The 18,465-nt window shown below is 38.3% G+C and overlaps 2 protein-coding genes across 9 annotated transcripts in view; one reads left to right on the top strand and one right to left on the bottom strand.

Moving 5' to 3' along the window:
- Positions 1 to 542: 542 nt before the first annotated feature.
- On the bottom strand, positions 543 to 5,812 carry MRPS18C (mitochondrial ribosomal protein S18C). Its single transcript, XM_049885896.1, has 6 exons — positions 5,594 to 5,812; positions 4,713 to 4,768; positions 2,649 to 2,732; positions 1,574 to 1,631; positions 784 to 843; positions 543 to 702 (listed from the first exon to the last, which is right to left on the bottom strand). The coding sequence occupies exons 1-6, from the start codon at positions 5,691 to 5,693 to the stop codon at positions 626 to 628; spliced, it is 435 nt and encodes a 144-aa protein (XP_049741853.1). The 5' UTR covers positions 5,694 to 5,812; the 3' UTR covers positions 543 to 625.
- Positions 5,813 to 5,873: 61 nt separating this feature from the next.
- The window catches only part of HELQ (helicase, POLQ like), a 508,107-nt gene continuing 495,515 nt past the window's right edge, over positions 5,874 to 18,465 (top strand). For 3 of the 8 annotated variants that reach the window (XM_049885852.1, XM_049885853.1, XM_049885855.1), the window contains exons 1-5: positions 5,874 to 6,328; positions 8,733 to 9,447; positions 15,392 to 15,570; positions 16,170 to 16,370; positions 16,932 to 17,004. In XM_049885852.1, coding sequence (XP_049741809.1) covers positions 6,149 to 6,328; positions 8,733 to 9,447; positions 15,392 to 15,570; positions 16,170 to 16,370; positions 16,932 to 17,004 — 1,348 coding nt within the window. In that variant the 5' untranslated portion in view covers positions 5,874 to 6,148. Of the gene's footprint in view, positions 6,329 to 8,732; positions 9,448 to 13,341; positions 13,997 to 15,391; positions 15,571 to 16,169; positions 16,371 to 16,931; positions 17,005 to 18,465 lie in introns of those variants that run through there. The other 5 variants (XR_007517638.1, XR_007517639.1, XM_049885856.1 and 2 more) reach the window with 5 other exon arrangements.

The raw sequence follows: 18,465 nt of genomic DNA on the forward strand, positions 1-18,465 counted from the left end.
AACTTATATGTGACAGTCTGACTTGATTTGTAAACGATCACTTGAAGCTCAATAAAAGTTAATAAAAAAAAGACTTGGTCTTTTAACAAGTCATACATTTGCTAGATAAGGGAATCATTCAGAGCAATTTGAACTCTACAGCCAGTCACATGGGATACATACATTATATATGCATTCCACCTTCCTGCACCTATTTATGTCCCATTTGTAAGGCAGAATCTGGGCCTCAAAATTCCAACACAAGCAATACCTCCCTTATTTACTATCAGTATCACTGCCAGTATCAGTGGTACATTACTCTATGAGCTATTTGGAGACCAGATATGTGGTACCATATATAAAATGTAACAAATATTAACATTTTAGAAAATCTGTGATCTGTTTTCTTTAATGAACATTAACTGGTATGGGGGGAAGGTTCACTTATTACCTCATTCTTGAAACTATTTTTTTCCATAAGATTTAGAAGTTCTTAAACCAGAAATCCTTAACATATAGTGCAGTAAGATCTAACTTACCTCTTAATTTTCTACCCAAAGGCTGTTAAATTTTATAATTTGAACCAATATTATTACCACACAACAATTTATTGTAAATAAGTTTATTGGTAATAATCTTACATAGTTTATTGCCGATATTTCATGTTACAAACTTTTGGGTCTTTGAGATATGCAGGATCCTTGTATGTAACTGGCATAAACCCTGTAAAGAAATAATTAAAGTTCTTCACAAAAGATGAGCAAAATTTTGATTAGTCCAATTAAGTTGTTCAGATATTCTTACCCATTATTTGAGCCCTCTTAATTGCTTTTGTTATTTCTTTCTGTTTCTTCCCACAAAGACCTATAAAAGAAAAAATGGACACATTCATAGTCATAAGAAAATGCCAATATTCGAAATTTATAACAATTGTTTAAGTCAAGGGTCAGCAAACTTTTTCTGTAAAGAACCGTCAGTAAATGTTTTAGACTTGGCTGGCCATACAGTCTGTCACAACTATTCGACTCTGCTATTTTAGCCTAGAAGCAGCCATAGACACTATGTAAACAAAACTAATTACAAAGACAGCAGGTTGTATTTGGCCTGTGGATCAGTCTGGGTTTTATTAACTGTCTAAGAATGATTATAAACCAAAAGAAAAAAAAAAAACCTTAGCATCAAGTTGATTCTGACTCATAGCCACCCTATGCGACAGAGTAGAACTGCTCCATACGGTTTCCAAGGAGTGGCTGGTGGGTTCAAACTGCCGACCTTTTGGTTAGCAGCTGAGCTCTTAACCACTGTGCCACCAGGGCTCCAAAAATGATTGTAGTGCACTCCAAAACATCAAGAACACAGTTTCTTTTAAAGCCCAAGTTTTTTGTATGTTGTCAGCCCAGCTATCCCTAAACATAAGACATACAAAACAGTAGTAATCCTACTGGCCTAAAAAGAGAGTTTCCCAGAGCACCTAAATCCAGTCTAAGCATGATTTATAGCATTATTTGAAAATCTGCTAGTTATCTTAAATAAGAGAAGCGGGTTTATACAATACTTATCTAAATTTAAATTGCTGCAATAAAAAGCAAAATACCTGTTATGTGCCTTCCATAAATGCATCCAGTAAATGGAGAAATAAACTGAGACAAAAGCTGTTTTTTTTTTTAATTTGGAGGAAAAAAATTTATATTAGTATGTCTGTAAATTTATAAGTCAAACTTTATATGCCATCTTCAAGTTATGTAAAGGCTTATTAGTAAATTTCAGACAAACTTCATAAAATATGAATAAGAATATTTAACTATTTATTTAGCTCATCCTATTAACAAGTCTTTAAAAATAACCAGTCAACTGAAGTTAACATCTACGTGTCACAAAAGAAAAATCTATACAAGTAAACAACAGATTAATCAGCATATTCTTTCAGTGGTAAAGCTGTTTTGACTTTTCCACAGATATCTTTCTAAAATACTACTTTTAACAAGGTACTAAACATAATTTCATCTGTTACGATAGACTATTACATAATCATGAAGATGAATTATTGTAGTGGGAGCTTTAAGAGGTACTGAAGTACATGGGACCATTTCCTGTAATTTGTTTTATAACTTCTTTAGCACTTTGGCACTTTACATAATCCTCCTAATATGTTGAATTTTAATATTTTAGTTTTTCTCCCTCAAAGGCAGCTATCACTTTACACTATTGTCAGTATACTTAAGTCCAACACCATTCTCTTCCCCCAAATTTGCCACTTCTAATTGCTGGGAGTTAGACAACAGGTAAAATTACATTTGAAGTAGGGATATGAGTGGTGAGGTGCACAGATCAACTTCACCAGAGGGGCTTTTTCCAAACTACTTGCCCCACCAACTGAGAATCACTGCCATAGTAAGCGACTATGAATGACATGTGTCAGACTCATCAGGCATGTTGGGGCAGAAAAAGAGAGGAGAAATATGGAGCTGAAATAACAGTAAATACGGAAAGAGCAAAGGGGCTCTTCTTGGATACCTTGTATATAGATTTATAACTAAACTTGAAATTATAAAATTACTAGAACAGTTGCCTCTACACAAAGCCTGCTATAAAACTGACAATTAAGTGGTAATCATAAAGGAGCAAAACCCTAAAATCAAATACCACAGTGAAGTAAAACAAGATATTACCTGTACATTCTTATAATCTACATGCTTTCCACACAAGAGGCATTTTTTAAGAGGTTCCTTATAAGGATTTTCCATTGGAATGGGCTAGGATAAAGAAAAACATCTGATAAGGTACTTTAATGCAACAATTTTGAATTAAAAAATATTAAGGTTACCACATTCAAATCCATCCAAAGGATGAGTTGTGCCTTACTGTATGAAAAAGAATAATTTAGATACAACAGCTTGGCTTGTGAAAAATCGAGCACTTTCAAAAGTATTCAGCATTTTAAAGATTTCCGTGAGCTTGTATATATGAAAGCACTTTATTTTGTTTCAGTTTGGCTAAAGAGGAATTAACTCATGGAAGATTCTGGGATAAAGTACAATCTTTGGAAGAAAGAGAGTCTATAGAAGAAAAAAAATTCAAATCTGTGATTGGAAAGTGATTCTCCATTTAAATGCTTTGCCTAGATTGTAGATAACTGAAAATTATAAATTATGAAAAATTTATTTAAGCATACCTGGTATCATGTACTAAATAGTACAATCCCTAGTTTATCCAACTCCATATTTCTCTATCAGATGTTTTATTACTATATTTTATAAACAGATAAGAACAGCTGTGCTAATGGTCCTGTGGCTTACTATAAAAAGAGCTTTTGTCTTCAGTTTTACGGCCCCACACTTCTTTATATGGTTGTCAGCCTTTCTTGGCTTTTCTGTCTTCACTACTGCCTCTGATACTCCTGTCACAATGCCTCCCTCCACTGTGTGTGGTTGTCTCCAGAAAAGATGTTCTTAATCTAAAAATTGCTTTGAAGTCCATGACCCTGGTAATTGTATGCACAATTTCAAATGAATGGGACTATGCTTTTTTCTGCAGAGAGGGACCATAACTTTCATCACTCTCAGTGGAGTTTATGGCCTGAAAAAGTAACTTCCTTTACTCTTTTCAACTATGGTGTAAATCAGATGACCAAGATGGATGCTTAGAGGGACTAGAGAAGTTCTCTGGTTCAACTCCTTGAACTTTCTCAGGGTCCCTGGGTGGCATAAACGGCTAAACACTTGACTACTATGCAGAAGGTTGGTAATTTGAACCCATCCAGAGACGCCTTGAAGACAGGCCTGGCAATCTGCTTCTGAAAGGCCGCAGCCTTAAAAACCCTATGAAGCAGTTCTCCTCTGCACACATGGGTTTGCCATGAATCAGAATTGACTTGACAGCAACTAACAACAAGCTTTCTTAATTTATATTCAGCTCACATTAAATAACAAGTAACTCTATTGCTTCTCAACACTGTGCTAAGTGCTGTGTATAGTCTGATTGTTGTTGTTGAGTGCCATAGAGCTGACAGACTCAAAGAGACCCCATGTAACAGAGCAGAACTGTCCCATAGGGTTTTCTAGGCTGTAATCCTTACAGGAGCTGATTGCCAGGTCTTTCTCACTCGAAGCTACTGGCTGAGTTCAAACCATCAGCCTTTCAGTTAGCAGCTGAGCATTTAACCATTGTGCCACCAGGGTTCCTCAGAGTTTGATTAGTGTCAAACAAATTATCTTTGCAAGTAGTAAGAAAACCTATACTACCCAAGTCCAATGCTAGTACTTTAAGCCATGTCTGCAAGTTGGTAGAAACTGCATTTCATGCCCTGGTATAAAGCTTTAATTCTGATCCCTCATTTATTAAGACAGCTCCCCCAAAAGTGATGGATGAGATGAAGTTAGGAAAAATGTTGTGAATTCAAAACTAAGAAAAAAGCTGACCTGTAGTTTTGTATACATCAATTATAATTATTCCATCCACCAAAAATACCTTTTTTTAATTCCCAAATCACTTATCCTTACATTTACGATCTAGGAAGAAAAACGTGGTGTTACAGAAGCCACCCTTGTTAGGAATCTAGTAATTCTCTTACTTCAAATCCACTTAAGTGCCTAGTCATCGATGAATTATAATTTTCAAACTTAAAGTGATGATTATTGTTTTCTCTTACAGTTTAACCCTATTTAAATAGCTAAGATACAAGAATCAGTCATATTTGTGAAGGCTTTATGACTAGGAAGAATAAAACCTCTTACCAGATCCTCATTGCTGGTCGTCTGTTTATATTCTGAACAAGCTCTTCTCCACAGCACTACAATTAAACAGAAACAGTACCAAAACAATTCTTTTTGTTAGTTGAGTTGCTAAAGAAATATTTTTTGGTTTTATGGAGGCAAGATGAATCAAGGGACACAATATAAAAGAAAGGCTTTATATTCATTATGCTCACAATGACTGGATTTAGAACCTCTAGTTTTGATTGGGACAAAGTGGGACTTAAGATAGATGTGCCTTCCAGTCTTCGGGAAAAAGGGCACATTATTTTCCCACCATACCACCTCTCACCTGCTCTCTCCCTGAACTTTATTTTCCCTTCACTCCATGGTCAGGGACAGATTTTAATGCAAATATTTCAGTAAAAGTAACAGAAAGGCATTACTATACTAAAGGGAAAATGATTAACACACCTCCAGAGAGCAGAGAACCAGGCAGTCACACAGAAAATAAAAGTGCAGAAATGAGAAGACTGGAAGGCCTGTCGCAATTTCGTCCTAGTCTGGGAACTTACACGTCTTCTGAAATGAGCTGTTTGGTGACTCTGGAAATGTCCCTTCTTCACTAAGTTTACCCGCAGGTCTTAGGTGAGTAAGTCCCCGTCAGTTCCTGAGAACCACCCCATCACTGTCTTTGTAGGTTAAAAGAAAAAAAAATGTTTTTTAGAGTGAACTGGATGCTATCTCACGCTCTTTGAGCTCTTGAATATTTGCTCTGGGTCATTATAGATTCCCACCCATCTTGGATAAAGTTAACCGCCTAGAAGTCACCGTCTCTTTGCTAAAAGTGACGACTCCGCAAGACCAGGGGCTAAGGCAATGGTTGCAACGCTACAATTCAGCACAGGATATGGAGACTTTACCTGAGTGAGTCCCAGAACCTGTGAGGCAGACGGCAGCCGTTACCAAATGCGTCAACTTTTTTTTCCCCAGAGCACGGCCAACAATAGCCACAGCAGCCATAGCTCCTTGCTCCTCCTCTTCCTTTCCCCTTTTCAAATCGACCCTACCAGTCCCTTCTGGTGCTCTTCCCCCTATCGGCTTTAGCACCCCATTAAAGGTTCCGCAGGCGAACGCTGGAGACTCCAGCGAAGAGGAGGTGGGGGTCCTTCAATGCAGCCGCGCACTACCTTCCGTTCGCACTCTCACCACGCCGCAGGTCAGCGGACACTTATGATTGGACGAGGCGAAGGCGGGCTCGTACGCCTGCGCGCGCGCTAGGCTAAGGCCTCTGCTTCCGGCCTGAGATTTCTGGGGATTAATTTGGGGTGCTTCCTTTTTTTTTTTCCCCGAAAGTGGGTGTGGGCGTGAGCGCAGTTTTGCCCCGGTTGTCACTCCTGCCCACTAGCTCCTCTTCCGGTGTTTGGCTGCTGGATCTGGGGGTGGGCAACGTTCTGGCAGGGCCCTAGGTCCCTGCTATGGATGAAGGTGGCTCACGCATCATCCGGCGGGTGTCTGTCCGCAAAAGGAACCGTCCTAGCCTAGGGAGCGTTTGTGCCGCCCCCACCGCGGCCGAGCTCAAGCCGGGCAATGTGGAGGAGGAGGAGATGGTGGCTGAGGGCCGGCGGCGGAAAACCGTGGCCGTGCAACCCGTCGAGGTACATCCCCATCATTTCTCAAATTACACGGCACTCTTCATCCCATGTCACACCTTTGGAGCGGTGATACACACCCTGGCCTTCTGCTACCTCGTGTGCCCAGTGAAAGAGGGTGGGAGACCAGTTGTAGAAGGCATGGAGGTTGAAACTCCAAAATTTTGTCAGTTTGCCTTCCAGGTGCAAACAATGGGCCAATTGCAGCATTCTGTGCTTACTTCGCCTTTGTTACCTCTGTTAATCCTTACGAGGTATTGCCTCTTTATCCCCATTTTTATATAGTTACGAAACGTAGACCCTGAATTGTACTTAGATGTGCATATAGCAAGTAAGTGGCATGACTGGAACTCAAATCTAGACTTTGAAGTTACTGCTGCTCTTAACTCTACTAATAAAACCTACCATTTATTGAAGACACATTATGTGTTGCGTACCTCGTTAAGGTATTTAGATTATCTAAATTTTTACAAGAGGAAACAGGCCCAAGAGGAAACAGCTGCTATGTTGCTACCTCTCAAGTTTACATCTCTTCTGGTTAGTGGATTACCCCAAGTCTTTGCTGACTCTCCGTCTGACCCAATGCCAAATTTCTGGAAGAATCCCCTTGGAATGTCCAGTGGTACAATCATAATTTTGTTTCAGGACAGTTTCTGTAAATTGGAGGCTGGGAGGATGATGTATTCAGAAACTCCTAGCGAGCTGACACCCCAGTGGATGTCTACCAGTCTTGCTGTTTTAAGGATTTAGCACAGTAGTTAAATCACAGACTTAAGAATTAGAATTCCAGCATTACCACAAACTAGGAGTGCAGTTTAGGCATGTCACCCAACCTCTCTGGACGTCTGTTCCTTCGTTTGTAAAATGGGGATGAAAATACCTATTTTATAGGGTTATTAAGAGTTAAGTGAAATGTGTGCAGAACACTTAGAATGGTACATGGGTGTCTAGTATTACTGCTAATACGCTTTACTTTTGCATTATTTTACTCTGGTTGCCAAGTTAGTTATACTGTTTTCCTTAGGTAGCTTTTTTTTTTTTTTTTGACTTCTCATAAATCAGTATTTTAAGGTTATTTTTTGCCCATTTAATGTGAAATTGTAATTTCTTTTCTTCAGATTAACCCTTTCTCACCCCTACGTCAAATTTTTCTTTCCTAATTGTTTACCCTTTTCCAGTATTTATAAATATGATACCTATTACTTTATCATGATGTTTGTAGCCGCTTCACGCTTCATGTGACTCCCGTAGTGACCTGTATTTGTGAATTTCATTTTGAACAACCTAGATATTAATACAATGTTGTGAATAATGCCCCTGGAGTTGTAGTAAGTGTGTACCCTAATGTTTGCAGATGTGTTATTAATGTCTATAGGTAACTCTTAACAGAGAAAGGCATAGCAGTGGACTTGAACCCGATCAAGACTTTGAGAATTAACTACTTGAAAACAAGTTTCAGAGTAATATTGGTCACTAAACTATTTAGATGTATACTTGAAGATCATGCTTGATGTTCTTAGTATGTCTCTAACTGAACCTGTATGACCTTTAGAAAGGGTGAGAAATACACTAGAAAGCTAATTTTTTTATATCATCAAGGTTTCATTCATCATAAAAAAGAAACCTCATTTAATGAGACCGTGTCAGAGAAACCTCTTTTCTCTTTTATTCTTTTGTATTTAGATGTTGTGTTTATGTACGACATATATGTTTTGGGTATCATCTTCCAGGTTAAATGTTATTTTTGTCTGATATGGTGGCAAATGTAAAAGCGCTTACAGTTCTTAACATTAATTCTAGTTAAATGTTACAAAGGTATTGCACATTTTTCTTAAAATTTTCTTAAAAGACTGGATTAGGTATTTTCCTTCATATATTGTTCTGAGGACCATAATCTTTGATCATCATCCTTTAAAATAAAGTATATTTCAAAAATTTCCAAATAACTTAGTTATGAAAATTTTTGTAAAAGCATCATTTTAAAATATCAGTAAATATTTTCCAGTGACTTTAAAAACTCCACTATATAACTGGAAACCCTGGTGGCGTAGTGGTTAAGTGCTACGGCTGCTAACCAAAAGGTCGGCAGTTCAAATCCGCCAGGGGCTCCTTGGAAACTATGGGGCAGTTCTACCCTGTCCTATAGGGTCGCCATATAGTTTATATTTGGTATGGAGCTCTGATGGCTCAGTTGTTAAGAACTCAGCTGCTAACCAAAAGGTTGGCAGTTCAAATCCACCAGCCACTCCTTGGAAACCCTTTAGGGGCAGTGTGTTCTGTCTCCTAGGGTCACTATGAATTTGAATTGACTGTACGGCAGTGGGTTTGGTTTTGGTTTTATAGCCCTGGGCTGAAACTTTTATTCTTAATGAAACTCAAATTAATCTTAATTATTTTTACTTCTTTCCAGTATAATGACAGTGAAGAGGACATGTTTGGTGGCTATGATAGCTTTACTGAAAACTCTTTTTTAGCTCAAGTTGATGACCTGGAACAAAAATATATGCAACTTCCTGAGCATAGAAAATATGATACAGACCTTGTCACCGAAAATCTTTGTTCAGAAAGCATCAAAGACAGTGAACTCAACATTACAACTGTAGACAGCTTTACTGCTTTGACAACTGATGACCACACAAAGAACCAGTGTGGGCAGGAGGATGTCACTATTGAATCTGGAGATGATCTTTTGTATGATGTACCTTCTTCACAGGTTTTATACTTTGCAAATTTGCAGAACTCTTCCAATGACTTGGGCTATCAGTTTACTAAAGAAAGGGATTGGAATTCATCCTCTCTTCAGACTGTGAACGAGGAATTGTCCCATAATTGCATAGAGCAACCCCAACAGAATGATGAATCTTCTAAAGTCCAAACTAGTTCAGATGTGACTAGGAGAAAAAGCCTTAAAGATCATCTAAAAAGTGCCATGACTGGAAATGCCAAGGCCCAAACACCAGTATTTTCTAAGACTAAACAGCTCAAAGAGACCCTCCTATCTGAAGAAATTAATGTTGCTAAGAAAGCACTTGAGTCATCATCAGATGACTGTGGTCCTTTTTATTCATTACCCAGCAAAGTGAGAGACCTTTATGTTCAGTTCAAGGGAATAGAAAAACTATATGGTAATGCTTTTTGCTGTAATAAAAAAATGTTTGTGTCATTATCATAATATTAATGGAAAACAAATGCTTGCATGATCACATTTTCCATTTTAAAAACAAAGCAAAATAGCAGTCCTGTCTCAATCTGCCATCTCTATCCTCTTACCATTGAACCTTTTCCTTTCCCTTCACAGTCACATTTCACAACCCCATTATCCTTCCTGTTTCTCTTTCCTCACCTCAAATACGTCCTCAGCTCACTTCTATTCTGAGTTCTGGGCTCTTGCTATGATACAACAATGTCTAGAGTATCTAAACCAAATGATACTTTTAGTTCTTAATTTACCTGATTGCTAGTAGCACTATATTGACCGCACTCTTCTCAAAGCACTCGTTTCTTCACTTCTTATTCTTACTGATTCTCCTTTGTAGGTGACTTTTCGCTTATCCTTGGCTGGTCTTAAAATTTTCTCTTTATCTTTGGTTTTGGCAAGTTTGATGATAATATGTCTTGGTGATTTTCCTTTGGGATCTATCTTGTATGGGGTTTGATGAGATGGCCTTTCATCTTTCACGGTATCAGGGAAGTTTTCTGCCAACAAATCTGCAACAATTCTTTCTGTATTTTCTTTTATCCCTCCCTGTTCTGGAACTCCAGTCACACACAAGTTATTCTTCTTGATAGAGTCTCACATGATTCTTAGGGTTTCTTCATTTTTTTAAATTATTTTATCTGATTTTTCTTCAAATATATTGGTTCCAATTGCCCTATCCTCCATCTCCACAATTCCGCATTCCAATTCCTCAATTCTGCTCCTCTGACTTCCTACTGAGTTGTCTAATTCTGTAATTTTATTGTTAATGTTTTGAATTTCTGAATGCTCTCTCTCTATGGATTCTTGCAGGTTTTTCAATTTTTCACTGTGTTCTTGGATAATCTTTTTGTTTTCTTCAACTGCTTTATCTTTGTGTTCCTTGGCTTTTTCTGTAGTCTGCCTTATTTCATTTCTGAGGTCGTCCCTGATGTCTTGAAGCATTCTGTATCTTAGTTTTTTTTATATTCTACACTTGGCAATTCCAGGAATGTGCCTTCATCTGGGAAAGGTTTTGATTCTGTGATTTGGGCGTTTGTAGAAGCAATCACGGTCTGCTGCTTTATGTGATTTGATATTGACTGCTGTTTGCAAGCCATCTATAAGTTATCGTAATGGTTTATATTTGCTTACAGAGTCTTTATCTTCTTGTTTTGTTTCAGTACACCCAAAAGGGCTACTAGAGTGCACTAACTTGATTGTCGGAGCCTTTGAATCACTTATGTCCTGTTACCAGCTGGTTTGAGCTGTTACCCGGTATATGAGCCTATGAGTCCATTCACTATTCTTGAATAGAATCAGCTCAGGTGTCCTGATGGTGGGTCGCCTAGTGTGTGGTCTAGACTCTCACCTCCTATTTTAGAGGAGTAGTGGTGATGGTTGTATGCACCGGTTTCTAGTAGAGGCAGGGGGTCACACTCTGAGGAGGGCAGGGTGCTGACAGCCTTCTCTCAAGTGCCAGTGAGGAAGGAGCATCTGTGTTCTCTAGAGCGCTCTGTTGGTTGGGCTCTGCAGCTGTACCTTAGGCACCCAATGCTTATACCTGTAAGGACTGGTAAGCACCACTATCCTTGGACCCCTTTCTTGGGTGGGTAGGTGGTGTGGATGGAGCCTCAGCCGTCGGTTCCCTGCTGTGGATCAGTGAGGGCTCTGTTTAATAGGTAGAGTGGTATCGGACCTCCAAAACTTGCCTTTGCACTGCTCAGCTACAACATTTACAGTCAGATCTCTAAAAGAATTGCCTTTGCATTAAAATAGCCACCTGGTTCCATGTAGGGGTGAAAGCCAAAGACTGGATCTCTTATGCCTTGGTGGAGCTGGTTCTGTACTGTTATTCCAGTTTAGAGAAATCAGGAAAGGATTTTTTTCTGATTGTTAATTGCTGCTTTTCCAGACCAGGAGAATGGGTTAGGAAAAAAAAAAAAAAAAAAGAACCTGAAGAGCACTTCACTCTCTGGCCCAGGGAATTCCAATGTTAACGAAGCCAAGCAAGGAGGGGAGGAATCAGATAGATAGGAGAGAGTAGTGTGGTAAAATAGACAAAATCACTTATTTGGTGACGACTGTTTTATCTGAGATTCCAGAGGGGTATGTAGCCTGTGTGTGCTGGCTGGGTCACTGCCGAGATTGCCCCAGGGGGTTAGAGCTGCATCCCTGCTTGCCTTGTCTCAGGAAGCCACAATCATCCCCGCAGCGGTGGCCCCAAGGCTCCACAAGGGCTCAGGTCTGGGGCACGGCTTGCCGGCTCCGGAACTGGTCACTTCTTCAGCGGATTCTCGCTCCCCGAGGGCTCAGGTCTGGGGCACGGCATGCAGGCTCCGGAACTGGACACTTCTTCAGCGGATTCTCGCTCCCCGAGGGCTCAGGGCTGGGGCGCAGCACGCTGGTCTCCGGGACTGCTCGCTGCTTCTGCATGCGGATTCTTGCTCCCCTGTTACTCAGGTCAATTCCTTAGTTCTGAGTTTGATGGTCAGGGTTCGTAGATTGTCATGTATGTAATTGATTCACTTGTTTTTTCGAGTCTTTGTTGCAAGAGGGGTCAGCAGAAGCTTCTGCCTAGTCAGCCATCCTGTTCCTGCCTCATTTCTTCACTTCTTGACAGTCCTCTACTAATTTCCCTCTGATTGCCTGGCTTTTCCTCAATCTCCTTAGCTGTTGTTTGCTTGGCTGGCTCTGTCTTCTCTACCAAAACTTAGTTGTTGAAATTCCTTAGAACTTGAAAACGTCTTGAGTGAACATAGTATTAATAATACTACTGATTAAAACTAACCATCTTTAAAGACAACTGAAGTTAAGGTTTAAATGCAAAGAGGTAGTATAAGTAGCAATTAATATATCTCGTGTAGGGTTGCTATGAGTTGCAGTCTACTTGACGGCAACAGGTTGGGTTTAGTTTTTGGTAATATTTTTGAGAAATCCTGAGTCCTTGTATATATTTCAAACATGTCCTTTTAGAAGAGATAGTTGCTGCTATACTAAAAGATGAGCTAACCCCTTCATAACTATTTCTGGAATACCTATGTTAGGATCTTATGAACCATATGAAAACATGGCTTCTCATTTCAAGGAGAAGACAATCGGCTGGAGAAGTAAGACAACAGGAAATGAAGTCTAATACAAAAACTAATTACAAGAGTCTAATAAGTTCTAAATAGTGAGGTTCAGGTTTAAGAGGTAATGGTATGTGTTGCCCATGAAGTAGATGTTAGCTATCTTTTCTTCTAGTACCTTGTTCTGCCTCTCTTGCCAGAATGAGTACCTTGAGGACAGGGCTCTATCTGACTCATGTTTTTGTTATGTAACTAGCACTGTGTCTGGTACACGCTGGTAGGTTCTCAACTGTGCTGGGGGTTGTCAAACTAGTTATAGATCCTGACACTTATCCACAAGCTTAGCACCACCATGAACCTTAGTTCCTCGTCTATAAAAGAGGTAATTGTAATGTGTAATAATAATCTGTAGTAATAATAATTGTTTCGCAAGGTGTATTTTTTGTTAATCATCTGACAAATGAAAACAAAAGAAGACCAAACCTGTTGCTGTCAGGTGGATTCCAACTCATAGCGACCCTATAGGACAGGATAGAACTGCCCCATATGGTTTCCAAGGAGCAACTGGTGGATTAGAACTGTTGACTTTTTGGTTAGCAGCCACACATTTAACCACTGTGCCACCAGGGCTCCCACCTGATGAATTAGGTGCTGGTAATTTTCGTCAGTAACTGATATCTTTTAAGTAAGAACTTTAGTAAAAACTTTTAAAATCTCTTTATTTGTCATGTGACCAATTTAAAGTATAAGTATGTATGCTGCTTTTCATTAAGCTAGAGCAGTGGTTCTCAAAGTGGCGTTCCTGGACCAGGAGCATCATCCTCATCTGGAAACCTGCTAGAAACGCACGTTCTCAGGTCGGCACCCGAGAGTTATTGAATCAGAACCTCTGAGGGTGGAGCCCAGCAGTCTGCATTTTAGCAAGCCCTCCAGGAGATTCAGCTGCGCCCTGAAGTTTGAGCACCACTGAGCTAGAGAACTGCAATCTATACTGTTACCTTTGTCTTTCTCCCATAGAATTACATGCTTAATGTGTTTTATGTAAAAGCTGAGAACTGAGTTAACGTAACTTCTTTTTTTAATGTTTCAGGATGAATACTGTTACATGGCTTTTTTGTCATTTTAGACTTAAAAAATATGAATTGGATGAAATGTGGATATGGTAAAGTTATATTTGTGTATGAACGGTTTGATTACTAATGGGTGATATTAGACTGAAGTAAATTATGTTTTGGAGAAATTTTTTTTTTAATTAAAAAAAAAAAAACAGTCATTTGTAAATGTTTTGAAACTGCCAAAGAAACACAATAAGTTAGTCATTTGTAACTGTCATTCACACATAACTATTCTTAATACCTTTGTAATATGTCCTGTAGTATGTACCTGTTACTCGTATTTTTTCATTTTTTTTGAAGCAAAGGTAATACATTCAAGCCTAATTTTTTCTGTGCTTATGTTCTTTCCTGATACTTACATAAGTGAGTTGATACTATTTAACACACATTTATAACCTACCTTTTTTTACTTAACTATATTGAGGACCTCTTAATTTTATAGTGAAAATATATAGATAGGTCTATTCCCCATTTTTAAGCTGCAATGAATTATGATTGTGCAATAATGCATTCAACCAAAAAACCCATTGCCGTCAAGTCAATTCTGACACATAGTGACCCTCTAAGACAGAGTAGAGCTGCCCATAGGGCTTCCAGGGAGCACCTGGTAGATTTGAACTGCTGACCTTTTGGTTAGTAGCTGTAGCTTTTAACCACTATGCCACCAGGGTTTCCTGATCGTGCCTTACATTCACCTTCTTTCCTGCCTGATGGCACTTTGTTATATACAAGCAATGGTGTGGCTAACGTCCTACACACAATCTCTGGATGCTCCTGCTTTTATTTCTGTGGGTGCAGGGTTCTAGGGGTACTGCTACTAGATCAAAAGCAACGTGCAGTTTTATTTTTGATACTGGCAATTTACTTTCCAAAAAGGTTCTAGCAGTTCTTACTTTTCACCAACCATATGTAAGAATGCCTGTTTCTCAACACTCAGCTTCGCATTTTCCTTGTGTGGAGTTTTGGGGGTAGTTATTTGTTTTATATTTTATATTTTTATTTAACCCATTTTTCTACTGATAAAATACTGGTGCACATTTTGAAGACTTTTAATGATTCACAGCATCAAATCCTACAGAATAGTTGTGCTAGTTTTCATGCCATGTCTCAGACCTGATCTTATACTTCCCATGAGTCCCACCTTGCTACATTATGGGAACCTTAGACTTAGTTAACAATCCCAGTCTTTTATGGTTTAAAATGGTATTCAGGCCATACACAGTTCAGCTGCCCATCAGAGCTAGTTGAGTCGTCTTGGTTTCTGCAAAACCTCATAGATTTTTTTCCACTTTCCCCTATTTCTTTCTAAGATGGTATTTGGGTGAAGAAGAGAAGTTTACATGATCCCCTTGCAGAATGTAAGAGGAAGACCTTATAAATCACACAGGTTGTGCTGTCCTTTAGCTGACAGTCCAGATGATGCCCCTAGTCCACTAGGGCACTGTCTGCTCTGGTAGGATCTTAGGCCTAAGTCTGCAGCTGGTGAATAGGTAGGCTAGTCGTGCCCCCCCCTCCCCGCCCCAGCTGACTAAGCTTAACGGCTGTGCACATAGAACATTAGGGATTTTTGACATTTAACATGATGTATATTACATTTATCCTTACGAGAAGATGGCTACACAAGGTAGCATTTGATTTTTCCTTAAAAAACATTCTTCAGACTGAAATTGTAGAAGAGGAAATAATGCTTTCTTTTTTAATTTCACAGAATGGCAACACACTTGCTTAACTCTGAGTTCTGTGCAAGAAAGAAAAAATTTAATATATTCCTTGCCAACGAGTGGTGGAAAAACTCTTGTGGCTGAGATTTTAATGCTACAGGAACTCCTTTGCCGACGGAAAGATGTTTTAATGATCTTACCATATGTAGCAATTGTCCAAGAAAAGGTGTGATTTTTTTTAACAAGTATTATGTGCTATTATTTGGACATTAAGATTTAAAAACTGGAATAAAAATAATAACTTTTTATTAACTGAGAGGAGGTACGCCTTCTAAGGATGGAACGTCATTTTCAGGATGTACAAAAGAAGTATGGAGTACTTAACCTGAGATCTCTTCTAGTAGTATTACATGTTATAAAGAGATTTAGATTTTTCTCCAACCTGGTGGATTAAACTCCCCTTTAAATGTTCTGTTGATATTTAGCCTGCTTTTTTTAAGCAGAAATTAGCCAATTACTTTACCGAAATAATTATTCTGATGCTTTTTTACTTTGAAAGAGATATTTGAAATTTATTTTCACATTTATTATGTACTTTAAAAGTTGCATTCATTTTGCAAAGATCAGCCTTTATATTATGGTATTTCTTAGTTGTGTATGTATTATATGTGACCTTGTTACGGTGGGTTGGTGTTAAACCCTATATTAGTTTTTAAAATTCCTGTGACTCTCCTTGGAAACTCTGTGGGCAAACCTAGGTACTAGGTTAGGTAAGCAATTACGGTTGTTTTTTTGTTTGTTTGTTTGTTTTAACTAATATTGTAGATTTCAGGTTTGTCAACTTTTGGTATGGAGCTGGGCTTCTTTGTTGAAGAATATGCTGGAAGCAAAGGAAGATTTCCTCCAATTAAAAGAAGGGAAAAGAAATCACTATATATTGCCACTATTGAAAAAGGACATAGTCTGGTGAACTCCTTGATTGAAACTGAAAGGATTAGTAATCTGGGTCTGGTTGTTGTAGATGAGGTTCGTTTCTACTTCTGTAACTTATTGGTTTTTTATACTAACATTTATTATTCTGATTATTTTATGAATCTGCTTGATACCTTTATGAGAATGATTTATTTTAATATATGGACAATATAGGTGAAGGCTTTTCATGATCTGTAATGTTAAATTAAGTTTTATGTCAACTGTTTCTTGTGTGAATATATGTGTGTATGTAGTTTTGGGAGAAAGATGTGGCAGTCTACTTCTGTGAAGATTTACGATCTTGGAAACCCCATGGGTAGTTCTACCATGTCCCTTAGGGTCACTATGAGTTGGAATCAACTCAACAGTAGGGTTTTTTTTTTTTTTTTTTTTAATGTACAGTTTTGTAATAGAATTTATGAATTCCCGATATGGTAGAATGTTGTCCCCAAACTTCATTTACTTAAAATAGTAGTGAAATAATATATATGCATTAAGGTTGCTATGTCCAAAATGTTTAAGAGTTATAAAGCAAGGATTACATATTCATTTCATACAAATGTTTTATGTGGGCACTATATGCAGACTTAACTCTCTCCCGTTTTAATCTTATAGTTGCACATGATTGGTGAAGGAAGCCGTGGGGCTATACTGGAAATGACTCTAGCAAAAATCCTCTACATCAACAGTAAGCACTTTTTGAAATGTGGTCACTAATTGATTTATAACCAAGAGATGTATGAAGGACTTAATTCTACCACTAAGTAAGTTATATAATCTAGAGTAAGAGATTTACACATTCTGCCGTAGTCTTTTTAATTTGTTAAAATAAGCTTATGAATTTTTTTGGAAGAATAGATGGATGAGTGGGATTGTAAAGATAAAAGGTGAGAAAGTCCTGTATCATTATCCTTCAATTACTAGCTAGATGAGCTTAGGCACATTGTTCAACTTATCTGTTCCCTCATCTGTAAAGTGAGGATAATAATAGTACCTGCCTGATGGGGCTTTTGTGAGAATTCTGTGAGTTAATGTGTCAAGTGTTCAGCAGTGCCACCTCTGCCACCACCATCGTCACCATACCAGCAGTGCCATATACAGTAAAGCCTGAGGAAGCTGGGACCTGTGTAAGGCGGAAGCCTGTCAAAGAAGGAAAAGTCAAATATTTTCCACTAATAGCGGTAGAAAAGTGGTACGACTGCACCTTGTTAAAAACGGAAAACCTCGAGACCCAGAAGATCAAGGCAGTCCTGTAAAGTTCCAACTTTGACAGGTTTCAACTGTATTTAAGTAGTCCCTTTCAGGAGCTGTTTTGCAACATCAGACAATCTTTAAATATGCTTGAAATATTTACTCTAAATTTTCTCTCTCCTATTTATTAATATGATTATTCAGTGCTTAACTTATATTTGGAAAAATTATTAACTGTAAAAATCAAGTCTTAATACTAAAAATTATTTTAAAAATTGGGACAGGCAATGCTGTTTAGGTAGGTATAGCACTTTATAATCATTCATTCAAAAAAAATCTATTGAGCACCATTGTGTGCCAGGCACTATTCTAAGTACCAAGAAGATAGCAGTGAATAAAACAAAGTTCCTGCCTTCATCAAGCCTATATTTTAGTGAAACGGAAGAGACAATAAAAAGATAAACAAGAAAATATATCGTATGTCAAATAGTGGTAAGATCTATAGAAAAATATCATGCAGAGGAAGGGAGGAGAATGATTACCTCATTGTCAATTCCAGTGTACTTTTGCTATCCTTTATTGTTGTTTTAACTTTTCTGTAACATTGGTCTGTTTTCCATTCTTTCCTCCTTTGGGTGCTAGAGCATCATTCTCTCTTGGTTTTCTCTTCTGTCTCTCTGTCTTATCACTAAGAGCTAGCACAGCATAATGGCTGAGGATAGACTCTGGAGCTAAACCAGCTTCAAATCCTGGCCCACCTTTTACTAGCTACATAACCTTCAGTTCCTTTTCCATCAGATATGGATGACAGTAATAGAACCTTCTTAGCTGAATTGCTGTGAAGATGGCACAAGTTAATATATGTAAAGCATCTAGCATAGTGCCTGCCGCATAATGGACATATGTTTGTTGTTGCTATATGAGCGTATTCTTTGAATTGTATTGAATAAAATGAATC

This window comes from Elephas maximus, chromosome 5 (genome assembly GCF_024166365.1).
Source record: "Elephas maximus indicus isolate mEleMax1 chromosome 5, mEleMax1 primary haplotype, whole genome shotgun sequence".
NCBI classification, from domain to species: domain Eukaryota; kingdom Metazoa; phylum Chordata; class Mammalia; order Proboscidea; family Elephantidae; genus Elephas; species Elephas maximus.

Coding starts and splice junctions, on each gene's coding strand:
- MRPS18C (XM_049885896.1), bottom strand. CDS start 5,693: ATGGCTGCTGTGGCTATTGTTGGCCGTGCTCTGGGGAAAAAAAAGTTG. Junction 2,733..4,712: donor CGACCAGCAATGAGGATCTG/GTAAGAGGTTTT, acceptor TCTTTATCCTAG/CCCATTCCAATGGAAAATCC. Junction 1,632..2,648: donor TAGATTATAAGAATGTACAG/GTAATATCTTGT, acceptor AAAAAAAAACAG/CTTTTGTCTCAGTTTATTTC.